A 15,650-nucleotide genomic window follows, 5' to 3' on the forward strand; every position below is an offset into this window, starting at 1 on the left:
ACGCGTGTGTGTGTGTGTGTGTGTGCGTGTGCATGTGTGTGTGTGTGTGTGTGTGTGTTTCAGGGCTGCTAAAGACTGCATGAACTCCATATGCTTTCTTCTGTTACTGCCACTCTGAGTTATGAATTATACATTCCTAAAGAAACCCTGCCGCCACACACACACACACACACACACACACTCACTCAAGTGCTATTTTGTTTTGTCTGAATAATTCATGTGTTTATAGAGCAACTTTCTCCGCTGCACTTCCACAAACAACAGATTTATCAACACTGTCAAACTCCTTCATTTCTATAAAACACATCCAGCATCAAATCACATCCGACAAACACGAAAGCAAACAATCAACCTCCTGAAGATCCAAATCAGCATCTGTTATCAGATATGATCTCAAACCCAACGAATGAACGAAAGAAAGAAATATAACAAAAAAATGAGACTGAAGAGAGAGAAATCTATCAATATGATAAACAGATCTGAAATCTGTATTATCATAAAACTCTAAACGATGAACTCAAGATGAACATTTCCTTTTTTCTAGTACACTACTGTTCAAAAGTTTGGGTACAGAAGATTTTTTGAAAAAAATTAATACTTTTTTTATCAAGCATGCATTAAACTGATCGTTTATAATGTTACAAAATATTTCTTTTTCAAATGATTTCTGAAGATCATGTGACACTGAAGACTGGAGTAATGATGCATTCATCAAGATGCTTTGATCACAGAAATAAATTACAGTTTAACAGATATTCACATAGAAAACAGCTGTTTTAAATTAAAATAATAATTCTTTATTTTTACGGTATGTTTGATCAAATAAATGCAGCCTTGGTATGCAGTAGAGTCTTCTTTTAAAAACGTAAAAAAAATAAAAAATAAATCGCACAGTGTGTGTGTGTGTGTGTGTGTGACAGAGAGTGTGTTAAATCGCTGTGGGACGCTGGAGTGAAGGTCACTCAATTAGACATTCCCAGAACATCAGCCGCTACTCAATTCCCTGAAAACTCCTCCATCGCTCCTTTCTAAGTCTACATCACTCTCTCTCCTCCTTCTCCTGAGGTCTTTTCATTGGTTTTCCGCTCACATCTCTGTCAGTTTGGCTTCATAAAATCACCCGAGCACCTGGTGTGTGTGTGTGTGTGTGTGAGAGTTCACAGAAGAGCAGCTTTACTGCTGATGTCAGTTTTACACGCACATTAAAACACAATCATGAGCTGTGCTGTTCTTTAATCCCTATTAAGTGCACTTTACCGCTACACTTTGACTCTTAATCTCCAGTAAACTCCCTGCGGATGCGCTCGACTCAGTGTATTTATGAGTTCAGCGGTTATTTATTCATCTGAACACATGTCGAGTGCTGTGTACTGTACAACACAACACTTTCACACAGAAGATGATGATGAGGAGAATCAGTCGGGAGTGACAGGAAACAAACAGACAAACTCTAGAGAATAAAGAACATCCAGAAACCTCATTTTAAGGCTGACGTGTGTCATTTCTGCTCCACTAGCAGCACAAAAGACAATCCCAATAACAATGACATATTTCCTGATCAGCCTAGCAACCACACAGCAACATATTTAAAAACAAACAACACTCAGAACGCCTTAGCAACCACACAGCAACATATATAAAAACAAACAACACTCAGAACGCCTTAGCAACCACACAGCAACATATATAAAAACAAACAACACTCAGAACGCCTTAGCAACCACACAGCAACATATTTAAAAACAAACAACACTCAGAACGCCTTAACAACCACACAGCAATGCATTTAAAAACAAACAACAGTCAGAACACCTTAGCAACCACATGGCAACGTGTTTAAAAACAAATAACAGCTTAGCAGCCACACGGCAACGTGTTTAAATCAAACAACAGCCAGAACACCTTAGCAACCACACGGCAACACGCTTGAAAACAAACAACACTCAGAACACCTTAGCAACCACACAGCAACATATTTAAAAACAAACAACACTCAGAACGCCTTAGCAACCACACAGCAATGCATTTAAAAACAAGCAACAGCCAGAACACCTTAGCAACCACATGGCAACGTGTTTAAAAACAAATAACAGCTTAGCAGCCACACGGCAACGTGTTTAAATCAAACAACAGCCAGAACACCTTAGCAACCACACAGCAACGCATTTACAAACAAAAAACTCCCAGAACACCTTCGCAACCACACAGCAACACATTTAAATACAAAAAACTCCCAGAACACTTAGCAACCACACCACAACGAGTTTAAAAACAAACAACACCCAGAACACCTTAGCAACCACACCGCAAACACCTTAAGGAACACACAACACTCAGAACATCATAGTAACCACACGGCAATGCGTTTAAAAACAAACAACAGCCAGAACACCTTAGCAACCACACAGCAACGCATTTAAAAACAAAAAACTCCCAGAACACCTTAGCAACCACATGGCAACACGTTTAACAACAAACAACACCCAGAACACCTTAGCAACCACACAGCAAACACATTAAGGTCTCGATCTGAAACAACACGTTTTTTTGCAGTGAGAGGCACCTTTTTAAAATAGTTTTCTATTGGCAGTGAGCGTTTTGCGTGCTGTTTATGCTTCCCGGGCGCCTCGCGTTTTAGCCGACTGCTGCGCCTCGCGTTTTTGGAGGAGCACTCTGAGCGCCTGAAGTTTTAAAAAAAGCAACTCTGAGCAGAAAAGCGCCCGACGTCATTCACATTTTTTTGCATTGTCCAATCGAATGAATGGAGATGTGGGCCTTCCGTTGTGGTGACGAAAGTTTACTGTTGCCTAGAAAGTCCGGAGACTGCAATGATGGAGGAGAAACTTTTGGTGTCTGTCGCAGGTTACCCGGAGCTGGATTTTGCTAAAATGACAGTTTACTTAACAGCAAAAAACAAAGATTTTAGAGTGCTCGCAGTATAATCCTTTGATTGGACAGGACAGTTGATTTGGTGGTTGCCTAGCAACATAAAAAAACCGCAGCGCACAAAAAATGTGTTTGGTCTGATCGGGGCCTAAGTAACACACAACACTTAGAACACCTTAGCAACCAAACGGCAACATCCTGGCGACCACTCACAATGTTCCAGGAGTCTGGCGTTTAGTGTTACACAGAAGAAGCCCATAAGAATGTATTCATTATTAAACAGAGAGAGAGAGACACAGATAGACTACAGAATCTCATGAATTATTAACACCTGAAATGTGCATATATATATATATATTGTGTGTGTGTGTGTGTGTGTGTGTGTGTGTGTGCGTGCGTGTGACCTTCTTCACACCTGTGTAAAATCATGTTATTCTATGGAAGTTTATCAAAAACTTACTGAAATATCAATGATATGGTAAACATTATAGATAACTTTCTGAAAAACTGTAATGGTTTGATATCAGCACCACTGTTGTCAAAAAAATAGATAAATAAAAATAAATTAACAATAATAATACTTTATATTAATAATAATAATTTATTACAAATAATTGTACACTTTTACTCTGATTTTATGGCAGTAACAGTAACTAATGAAGAAACTGTGTACATTTTCACTGTCTGGTCCACAGACAAATCACATACTAAAGATTAAGGCTTGCATGACCTTCTAGAAACACACACTTGAGCTCAGACACAGTTCGATCATCTCAGCACTAGACAACCAAAGATCTTCACTCATGAGACTCCTTTACAGGAATATTCCAGACATGCAGCAAATCAGCATATTAGAATGATTTCTGAAGATCATGTGACACTGAAGACTGGAGTAATGATGCTGAAAATTCAGCTTTGATTACAGGAATAAATTACAGTTTAACACATATTCACATAGAAAACATCTATTTACCAGCTATTTAAATTAATAGTAATAATATTTACTGTTTTTACTGTATTTTTGTATATCAAATAAATGCAGCCTTTGTGAGCAGAAGAGACTTCTCTCAAAAACATAAAAAAATCTAAGACTCCAAACTTTTGAACAATGGTGTATGTGCAAGGACACCAGAAAGGGACGGTTTACATCCAGAAATCCCATCACAGATGAACTGAATAATCCTGTAATCAAACTTACAGACTCAGAGGCAGAAAAGAGGAAGATGATTCTGTTCTCATCGACTCTTTCAGGGTCAGTTTACTACTGTGAAGTCAGACTGTTAACGAGCTGAAGCGAGACGGAGAGACAGAGAGAGAGACAGGTGCGCTCCCTGAGAGAAGGCTTTGACAGAGAGAAAAATTGCTTTTGAGTATTTGCATATGAGAATTTTGTTCTACAGGAACTCTGAACCTCTACACTGAATGCTAATGTGCACACACACACACACACACACATACAGACTTTCTTTAGAAAGTGCACAACCCTTAAAGCTATTTAGGGGTATAAGGAAGTATTTTATCTCAGTCTTTCTGAAAAGACAGTGTGAAATATATTTGAAATATAACAACTGGAGGACAAACGTAAAACTTCCCACGAAAGCAAAATTGAAGTTTTTTTGGCTGCTAGTATGAATACGTCAGCCTTAAGGATATATATAAGCAGTGTGCTGCAAAACAATGACAAAATTCCCATTTGGAATACATATGCATTTAAAATTTCCAGTCTGTCTCTATTGCAGTCTGTCTCTACTACCGGATCAGTGTCACTTGTTTTCTGATTGTCAAATTGTACAGACGTTTTGGAAAAGGCTGTTTTGTGACTTTTAGTGCAAAAACTAATGTAAAGATAACAGAATATGAAATAAAGTGTTGCTTATTATGAGTATAGACAAATGTATTGACACTTCTATCAAATTCTGAATGGCAAATTCATAAATGCAAAATATCCAAAATCCTTTCATTCCTTTAACAAAGTCGCTTAAGGCTGTGGAAAATTATAAATAGTACATCTTTGGTAAAGTACTTTGAATCTGTATTTGGATTCTTGCGAATGACATTATATTTGTTGGTTTGAAGTTAAAACGTCTTAATGATGGATTTGTTTCAGCTTTTGTCTTCTCCAGATGTTAACTGATGGACTGGAGTGCTGTGGATTATTGTGATGTTTTTATCAGCTGTTTGGACTCTCATTCTGACGGCACCCATTCACTGCAGAGCATCCATTGCTGAGACACTGATGCAGTGCTACATTTCTACAAACCTGATGAAGAAACAAACTCATCTACAACTCAGATAACTTGAGCATGAGTACATTTTCAGATTATTTACATTTTTAGGTGAACTATTGCTTTAAAGCACAGTGGAGGAGATCAAACATTGCAAACGATGTTCAGAGATCTTATGCATTATAAACAGCACTGACCAGGAGATAACACTGCTGCACTGACATGAAACACTTTTCACACTACACATCTCCTGCTTTACTAGTAACATTAAAGGAAGAATACATCTGTGGCTGTCAAAGGCTATTAAATGTGGCTTTGCTGGGCTGTGATGTAAACTAAACACTACTAGATATTTTAAAAAGGAGATGAGCCACATGATATGTGTTGCTCTGACTTACTGTTTCAACTTAAAATTACATCAACACACTGAATAATGCTGTATGTTTAGAGACACTTCAGAGGGACTTTAAGAATCCGCCACTGAAACACATATTGATCAGCATTGCTCTGAACGAGTCTGTGGTGATTATAGACCTGCATCGCATTAACTACCAACCAGAGAAACTGCGAAAAAGCAAAAATAAAGAGGAGCAAGAGATGCACACACTCAAATACAAAGCAGTGTGTGAAACTGTCAGACAGACGGCAGTGAAGCGACACGCAGCCTGAAGGGGAAACACACACACACACACACACACACACTCTCTCACACACGCGCACACACAAACACACACTCTCTCTGCATGCAAAAGGCGGATTTGTTTTGGCAGAACAAGGACACTCCTGCAGGCTGTAAAACAGGTGTGTGTGTGTGTGTTTTGTAGCTCGCTGACAGTTTTTACACTAAAACTCACTATCAGGCAGAACTTGAAAGGTCAGTAAAACTAAATCATAGCTCCGTGTGTGTGTGTGTGTGTGTGTTTTGTCATCCAATATAAAAGAGGCTTTCAAACCATACACCACATGACAGTCACACACACACACACACACAAAGAGAATATTGTTTAATAATCAGATTCTGATTTTATTCATCTTTTGGTCTGCAAAATGAATTGTTCTCAAGAAGGTTGATAAAAGCATTATTTGCATCTTATCTTCTTGGGAATATATTTAAATACTATATATATATATATAGGCATAATATGGAAGGCAGAAATGTCAAATCCAATTCATTTAGTTTTTTATATTTTGCCATATTTTTGGCAGACACTTTTCAATAATAAATAATGAATGGATTTTAAATAATAATAATAAAATATGAAAGTAAAAACATAAATAATGTTTGATTATTTACATCAATGTTTCTAAGTATTGTATGTTGACAGATCCAGAGGTTGTGGAAACAGACACACACACACACACACACACACACACACAGGTCTGGGTGTTTTGGGACTTGAATATGAAGTCAGTCACCTGTATAAAAGACCCATTAGTTGCTCGGCAACAGCTGAGAGTCAATCATAAAAACCATCTCTAAAACTCACAGGCAGAACTTGAAAGGTCAGTAAAACAATCATAGCTCTCTGTGTGTGTGTGTGTGTGTGTTTTGTCATCCAATATAAAAGAGGCTTTCAAACCATACACCACATGACAGTCACACACACACACACACACAAAGAGAATATTGTTTAATAATCAGATTCTGATTTTATTCATCTTTTGGTCTGCAAAATGAATTGTTCTCAAGAAGGTTGATAAAAGCATTATTTGCATCTTATCTTCTTGGGAATATATTTAAATACTATATATATATATATAGGCATAATATGGAAGGCAGAAATGTCAAATCCAATTCATTTAGTTTTTTATATTTTGCCATATTTTTGGCAGACACTTTTCAATAATAAATAATGAATGGATTTTAAATAATAATAATAAAATATGAAAGTAAAAACATAAATAATGTTTGATTATTTACATCAATGTTTCTAAGTATTGTATGTTGACAGATCCAGAGGTTGTGGAAACAGACACACACACACACACACACACACACACAGGTCTGGGTGTTTTGGGACTTGAATATGAAGTCAGTCACCTGTATAAAAGACCCATTAGTTGCTCGGCAACAGCTGAGAGTCAATCATAAAAACCATCTTTCTGGACCAACTAATGCAGCAACAAAAAGTGTGTGTGTGTGTGTGTGTGCGTGCGTGTGTGTGTGTGTGTGTGTGTGTCATCTCACTGGTCACTGATTGGCTAATGACTAAATAAGCAACAATGATGTTATTATAGTTAAGAGTGGGTGACATCACATCACATCAGATCAGATGAGGCTCTTCAGAACAACAGAGTCCTTCTGTCCATCTCAAACACACTAATATGAAGCTTACCATATGGTCAGATGGTCCTTATCACTAAATAAACCCCACTTATTCCATGTATACTTAACAAATTAATAAATTCATGCACATGAAATAATGTTAAAGACATGAAACGAGCACTGCTACAGGTTTGTAGGAGATCACCTGCCTCAGACAACGATCAATTATACAGATTAGAGTCATTCGACACAAACATCAGACCACAGAATAAAACGACTGACGAATTATAATCAACTATCCAGAGAGATTAGTGGATAAAGAGACTCATCTGGTTAAGAAACACCACGGAAATGATTTCATCAACACGAGAATCCAAACGTTTCTAACAGCACATGAGTGAATCTGACCTGCTGTGTCTGAAATGTGTGTCTTTGACTCTATTCTCATATTCAATCTGACACGTTTAGATGGCATGTCGTGCTCGTCTCTGTCCTGCGGCGTTGCCCTGATCCGTGTGTTTCAGCATGAATCTGAATGAGCTCACAAACACCGCCTGTGATTCCAGCACATTCCTCCTGCAGCCTTTCACACAAGACAAATCCTCCTCTCCATCATATGAGCCTTTAAATTACAGTTAAGACATGATTTACAGTGTCTCATCCATTTCAGATTGTCAAATGGGATCTCAGCACTGTATAAAGGTCAATTGCTCTTCTGTTGTGTTAAATGAATTGTTCTTGTGATCCGAGAAATGTGTTTTCTCTGCTTTTCACTCTCGTATTTCACCTTAAAGCAAGACACTACAAGTGAATAGGGGGGGAAAATTAACTAATACATATCATACTTCCTCAGTTGGTTTATTACATTAAGAATTGCAACAAAAAAAAATTATATTACAAGTTTTCTGAATGTTATGTTTAAATATACAAACAAATTCGAATTCGAATTAAATATGCACTACTTTGCATACATTTCCAGAGAATAAATCTGAACACTGGATAAGGCCAGGTTCAAAAGTCTTGTTTGATTTTGTTGACATATTAGAGTTAAATGTTTTTACTGTGGGGATTTTGGATAACTCTTTTTATCACTGTATAAATCACAAAATACTGTCAACAGACAGAAAAAAACATTTTCGCCATGTTTTCGAGAATAAAATGTTGTATAAAACAATGTGAATGATATATGAACAAACCCCTCAGTAAAAACCTTTACAATATAGAGAGGAATAAAACTCTAAGTTTTGGTGTATGTAAGTGCTGCTGAAGTGGAGAAAAATCTCTTTAAAGATATGTATTAGAATTTAAACCTACAGGCGCAAATAGATAAAGTGCAATAAAATACACACTTACATTTTTATTTGGATATTTTTTTTTCACTAGTCTAAAACAGCATATTATGAAAAGCCAAACAGCCCAAAATCTCAAAATTGACCAGTGCATGAAAAAACAACACACACATACTGTACAATCTATCTGTGATCATTTGAAGCAGGTAAAAAATAAACAAAATAATAAAAAAAAGAGGCTACACTCTTAAAAATAAAGGCGCTTAAAAGGTTCTTCACAGTGATGCTATAGAAGAACCATTTTTGGTTCCACAAAGAACCATTTAGTCAAAGGTTCTTTAAAGAACCATCTCTTTCTTACCTTACTAAATAATCTGAAGAACCTTCGTTCACCACAAAGAACCTTTTGTGAAACAGAAAAGTTCTTTATGGAACCATTTAGACAAAAAAAGGTTCTTAATCTATGGCATCGTGAAGCACCTTTATTTTTTAAGAGTGCACAGAGCCAATAGAACTACATCTACACACATTCTGAGCTGTAACAGAACAGCCACTAAGCAACTTTAATTTATTATTTAAAAATGAAAATAATTAATTCAGCCTCAGGGATTAATATATCATAATCGGATGCCAACTGCATACAAAAATCCTGCCACATGATTAATGACTGAAACAAGCCAATTAAGACACGATCATTAATGCAAACGTTCCTCAACAAGATGCACAAAACACACACAGAATGCTCTGCCTGAGGGCATTCACACCAGGTGTGTGTGTGTGTGTGTGTGTGTACCTGAGACAGGCAACGGAGGGACCCAAACACTGTTACCACGGCAACCTCTGAGTGCATCCCCAAATGTCCTCGAATGCAAGTTTTGTCATACTGACCTCATGTCTGGAGACAATAATGACCCTAAACTACAGCTAACAAACACACCTTTACTTATAGTAGCTATTGACAACATATAATAGACTTTTATTGTTTTTATCAACACAGACTACAAATTAACATAACTAAACTAAGCCTACGAAAAAAAAAAAAAATCTTTTACTTTTGATATTTAAGGGCGTCACCAAATTTTGTCAAAACTTATGGGTGGGAAAAATTTGGTTCTTAAAAATAAACCTAGAATATGCATCTATTATATATACTAATAAACAAAGCAGAAATGCAGATAATTAAAACTAAATCAGTTACTTGAAATAAAATTAATGTTAACTGAAAAAAAAATATATATATATATTAAAAACATGATTTCAGCCAGTTGGTAAGGCAACATTTCTCATTTTCATTTAGTTTCACTTGATGTAATAAACTAAAATTGAAATAAAAATTTATAATATTTATTAAAATAATAAAAATGGCAAAAACACACAACAAAATTATTTAAAAAATAAATACATAAAATATATTTTTTTAAAAACGAATTCAAAATATTAATAAAAACTGTAATAGCATCTCAATAACACTATTTTTAAAAAAAAACACTTAAACAAAGGCCAATAGTTACACAGGACAATAGTTAAGCTGAAACTTTTCATTTTCATTTAGCCAAAAACTGAAACCAAACATTTAAGTTAGTTTATTTAATAAAGATTTAATCTAAGTTATTTAATAACCAATGCTCAAAAAAGGTTTATATCAACTTTTTAATTATATAATTATGTTTATAATCCAATTTGTATTTAGTGATCCATTGACTTTATATTAAAATTGACAGAATTTGAAAGCTGTTTATCAAAAGTAACAAAGCTTCTTGTGATTTTTGGATGGAAGATGCTACAAATAATATTTAGTGAAGTTTTGTTCACGCATCAACAGAAAACCGCACAGCTCAATATTGGGATTTAAGAATCAATACTGTGTCATCAAAATGAAGATTGAGTAAAAACAACAAATCAATATTGTCAACCCAACCCTTGAGTCCACACAGCTTATATTACTTTTACATGTATTCAAACCAAAAATTATTCAGACAGCAGATATAATTTTTGATATTTTTTTACTAGTGGGTGCAGGACACTACAGTTCATTTATGTAAGTGAGGATAGCTAAATAAAGTAAACTGTGACATATTACACCCAAAAATTCTTCATTGGTTTGACTGTATGCATTTTACAGATGGTTTTATTCTAAATGACTTTGAAAAGAGCAATAAATGTTTTTAAAAGTTTATCCATGATAAAAAACGCAATCGGTGAAGCGTTACTGAAACGTCACTGTTTTGGTCAATGTGCAAAATGTTTGCGGATAAAAATTTTCAGTTGCCAAAATTTCAGAGCGTCACTAAGCATTTAATTAGTTTTTTGTTTGTTTTGTTTATTATTCTGCAATTACAGTATTTTTTTCCTTAAAGTCCATTTTCAAGATTTTAAGTCAAGCTTTTTATTCATTAGTCAAGGTTTCTGCACCAAAACAATCCTAATAAGCTATTTTTCCCATCATCTCTCTGACCCTCACACTGTAAATTCTACCGTACCTTTAAGACTTCTATACGCAAATGACTCCGTAATGACGGGCTAATCGTTCTGCATGTGAAATGAGTAACAAAAAGCCCCTACTAAGTTTCTGAATGTTGATTAGGTTTTGACATGTAAATGTGGGTGCTGTTAAGCGTCAGTGTCCGGCTCAGATGTGGTGTTCTTCTGTTTTCTACAATGCTACGATTCACGAGCGATGTGCAGTGACCCGAGCGCTGGATCTGGAACAGTTTCTCATTCTCTCGCCCCTAATAACATCATCTGGTCTCCACGGCAACATCATGACGGACAGACATCATCATCATCATCATCATCATCATCATCACAGAGCTGCATTCTGATGCTGTCAGGAATATTCTGAATATTGTGTGCAGCATCTGTGTCATAATGACCGTCATCACAGAAAACAATATCTCTTTTACACTGATGCACAAGCTGCTGTGAAAGACTCACACACTTAAGCTGTAAAAACACTCTGACACTGGCAGCCAAAAACAATACAAATATTCAATAACAACACACACACACACACACACTCATATACACACACACAAACACTCTGATAAATGTGTACTGTGGATGAAAAAGAGGTGACGGCATTGTGTGTGTGTGTGTGTGTGAGAAGAGGCTCTTTATCAAGTGGAAAGCTGTGGAAATGAGTGTGTGGGTGGAACAGAGAGGAGAGATAAAGAGAGATTTTTGTTCATACTTTCACAACTTTTTCTCTATTATATTTCATCACGTTCCTGTTAAATCTGTTCTAGGACCCTAAAGAGAGCTCAAACATTTACATTAATACAAAACTTAATCTTGATTAAATTTCTTTATTTTAAATTCAGATATATAATGCCTGTCAAAAGTTTAGGAACAATGATTTTTAAATGTTTCTGAAAGAAGTCTCTTCTGCTCACCAAGGCTGCATTTATTTGATCAAAAATACAGTAAAAATAGTGAAATATTATTCTAATTTAAAACAGCTGTTGTCTGTGTGAATATCTGTTAAACTGTAATTTATTTCTGTGATGCGCAGCTGTATTTTCAGCATCATTACTCCAGTCTTCAGTGTCACATGATCTTCAGAAATCATTCTAATATGCTGATTTGCTGCTCGAGACACACTTCTGATTATTATCAATGTTGAAAACAGTTTATATGTTTGTGGAAACTGTGACATATTTTGTTTTTCAGGATTCACAGATGAATAGAAAGTTCAAAAGAACAGCATTTTTTAAAATAGAAATCTTGTGTAACACCATGTCTTTACATTCACTTTTGATCAATTTAAAAGCATTAATTTCTATTCTATTCTATTAGTATTTATGCTTAAAAAAAACTTCTGGAGTAAACAAAATGTCAAAGAAAATATACACACACAATGAGTGTAAAATGAATACGAAGTGTTTGTATATGATCCATGAAAGCAATATATAGTAGTCAACATTTGAAGTGGATCAAATACATGAAAGTTGTCCTAAATTCTTAAATTTTCTATAAAACTAAAATTATTTACCATTTTTTAAACTTAAGCTGATTGCACAATTTATAATGAAACATACATTAGAAAAATCGAAAGAATCATTTTCACTGTTGTTGTCTCCACTGTACATTCAGTGTCTCTAATGCCTCCACAATAAAACTTCTTTACAACATCAATACAAAGCTACGAGTCTGAATCTATAATCTTCACAGAGTAAATACAGTTAGAAATGAAAGACAGGAACCTCAAACCTTTACATTTAAAGTCAAAATGAAACACTCTTTTGTTTCGTTTTTTACTTCTGTAATGTATTAAGGATCTTTAACTGGGAATTCAATGTAAAGTGGGACTTGGTTTTATCCGTCAGTGAACGACTGGATGCTGAAAAGTGATTTAAGACAAACTTTTGTCTTTAGAATAATAACATGCTGCTGAATCGATCACAATAAGACCAGGAACATGAATTAAGAAAGTAAAAAGACTCAAAGTTCAGTTCACGTTGACTTTAAACACGCTGATGGATGCAAAGCTCCTCTAACTTATCAAATGAACACGAGAAGAGCAAAGTGAGCGAGACAGAGGTATAGTTTCAGAAACGTGAGCAGCAGAGACTAAAATAGACTCAGAGACACAGATGATTCATTCTCTCTGCTGATACCAGCTTTGTTTGGAGTTCTGCTGAGAATAAAGTTTAGAACAGAAACACACCTGACACAATAAAACACAAACACACACACACTCACACACACTCACTCAAACACACACACACACACACACACATACACACTCACACACACACACATACACACACACTCATATACACACACACAAACACACACACACTCACACACACTCACTCAAACACACACACACTCACACACACACACACACATACACACATACACACTCACACACATACACATACACACACACTCATATACACACACACACACACACACACACACACACACACATAAGAGAGCCTATCTTACAGACTTCCATTGTTTTCTATCAGGTCAATGATCTCCTAACCCGACCCTAAACCAACCCACACAGAAATCATTAGGTTTACAGACAAACATCACCTGGAACTTTTATGAGCCTTTTAACTACAACGCATCAGATGTCTTTACAAGACACCTGTCATGATGTTTCATGTCTTAGTGAGGACATTCAAGTCTCACAAGTAGACAAACCTGTACAATAAACTACTCACTCATACACACACACAGACACACACCGACCTCAACGCGCGGTCTTTGATCAGATCGGTTCGGTACTCACAGTTCGGCCGCCGCCGGGGTCCGGTACTGCTGGCTACGGCAGAGCAGCGAGTGTCCGCACGCCTGACCCATCGCGCATCGCGCCGCAGACGCCGGTACCGACAGATCGCGCTGAGGAGGAGGAAGAGGAGGAGGTTTCCCGCTGCCGGTAAGAGAGCGGAGATGAAGCTGATGATGAGCGGAGAGTCTTTCTCTCTCTCTCTCTCTCTCTCTCTGACGTGTGTGTTTGATCGATCTGAAAGGCGTTTCCTCTCTGCTTCCCAACAAACATCATCTCTGCACTAGTTAACATCATCTTCAAATGACAAAGTTACAAAAACGTTATTTCTGAATGTTCTCTTAATGTTCGCCAGTGTTGGGAAAGTTTCTTTGGAAATGTAGGGTATGGTGGGAGAAAACGCAACCCTACCGTTTTTCCCAAAATAACCACACGATAAAGTCAAGATCAATTCTTATTGTAACTACGGACTAAGTATTCACCATGAAGCTTACGCTGGTGAGAAAACAGATTTCACAGTAAATGATCTCATTTTCAGCAGTAAGAAAAAAAATGTTTTAAAGCTGTTTTGTAGAACATGTAGCGTCTGGACCAATCAGACACACCATTTTTCATTTGATTTAACAAATCAATTATTCATTAGATTAACAAACGTTCACAGACCCCTCACCCAATAAACATACTGGGTGCCAAGTTGTCTGTGAACAAGGCCCAGGACCCTGGTTACCATGGCAACCCTGACACCAGATACATTTACGACCTAATGGAATGCGAAGCAGGGAAAATCACTGCATGTTCCATAGCAAGAGGCAAATGCACAGTAGAAATGGACTTTTCTACTAATTAATTCATAGGAAAACCTTTCTTTGAATGAACACACATATCCTTCAGGTCATTGTGTATGTTGTCTTTGAGATTTTATACTGTTTTATGCAGGCTTATGATGGAAACACTCATTCCTGTCATCTTACCTATATGTAATCCTACCATGTTAAGTATCTATGAATTCGCCTTCTGATGATCTAAACGAGCGTGTATATTATATGTTGGTACATAGGCAATATATTAGTGTCCTGAGAATCTTTAGTAATTTCGATTCAAGTTCCATATGCAAATTACCATGCTTCCACACAAAGAGTCATAAAACTCCCCAGTATTTCCAAACTCCCACTTGGGATTCCGGCCTTTCTCATTGGACAAGCCCATCTTGAGAGGCGGGGATCTTCTCCGACCTTAAAGGCACCACACCAGGACCCTCCCAGAGTCGGTGGTTTGTTTGAATTCTGAAAAGATGTGAGCTACAACGCTCCAGGACATCCTAAGTTTTGTGCCAGGCCTTCGGCCTTGACTTTTCCATTCACCAAGATTCTCTGACGCAAACTGGTTCTTTTTCATCAACCAACTTCAGCAAAGATCCACGCGAGCCTTCAGATTGCAACATCACAGTTATATATGATATGAGAATAGTAAGGCCTGTAGATAGAGAATGTGTGTTATATAAGAAAAACAGTAAAGCAGGCAGGGTTCACCTTACAGTAGCACTTAACACGGATTACTGTTAGACTTTCAGAATCCTTCATCACTTAAATTAAGATAATAATATAATTTTAAAGCACAGCCACCACAAAACCAGAACTTACCTTGAGATCATTCTGAGGTTAAATACAGATTTAAAACCATAACAAGAAATAGTTTAGTAGCTATGATACTGTTTTGAAATCAAATCTTTGCATAGCTACAAAAGG

General features: G+C 36.4%; 1 protein-coding gene across 1 annotated transcript in view; it reads right to left on the bottom strand.

The window, feature by feature from the left end:
• The window catches only part of LOC107729593 (cGMP-dependent 3',5'-cyclic phosphodiesterase-like), a 127,938-nt gene extending 113,882 nt beyond the window's left edge, over nucleotides 1-14,056 (bottom strand). The window contains exon 1 of the mRNA XM_016540174.1: nucleotides 13,909-14,056. Within this exon, the coding sequence (XP_016395660.1) occupies nucleotides 13,909-13,979 (71 nt within the window). The 5' untranslated portion in view covers nucleotides 13,980-14,056. The remainder of the gene's footprint in view (nucleotides 1-13,908) is intronic.
• Nucleotides 14,057-15,650: the final 1,594 nt, after the last annotated feature.

This window comes from Sinocyclocheilus rhinocerous, unplaced genomic scaffold, assembly GCF_001515625.1.
Source record: "Sinocyclocheilus rhinocerous isolate Xijiao unplaced genomic scaffold, SAMN03320098_v1.1 scaffold1719, whole genome shotgun sequence".
Classification (NCBI taxonomy): Eukaryota; Metazoa; Chordata; class Actinopteri; order Cypriniformes; family Cyprinidae; genus Sinocyclocheilus; species Sinocyclocheilus rhinocerous.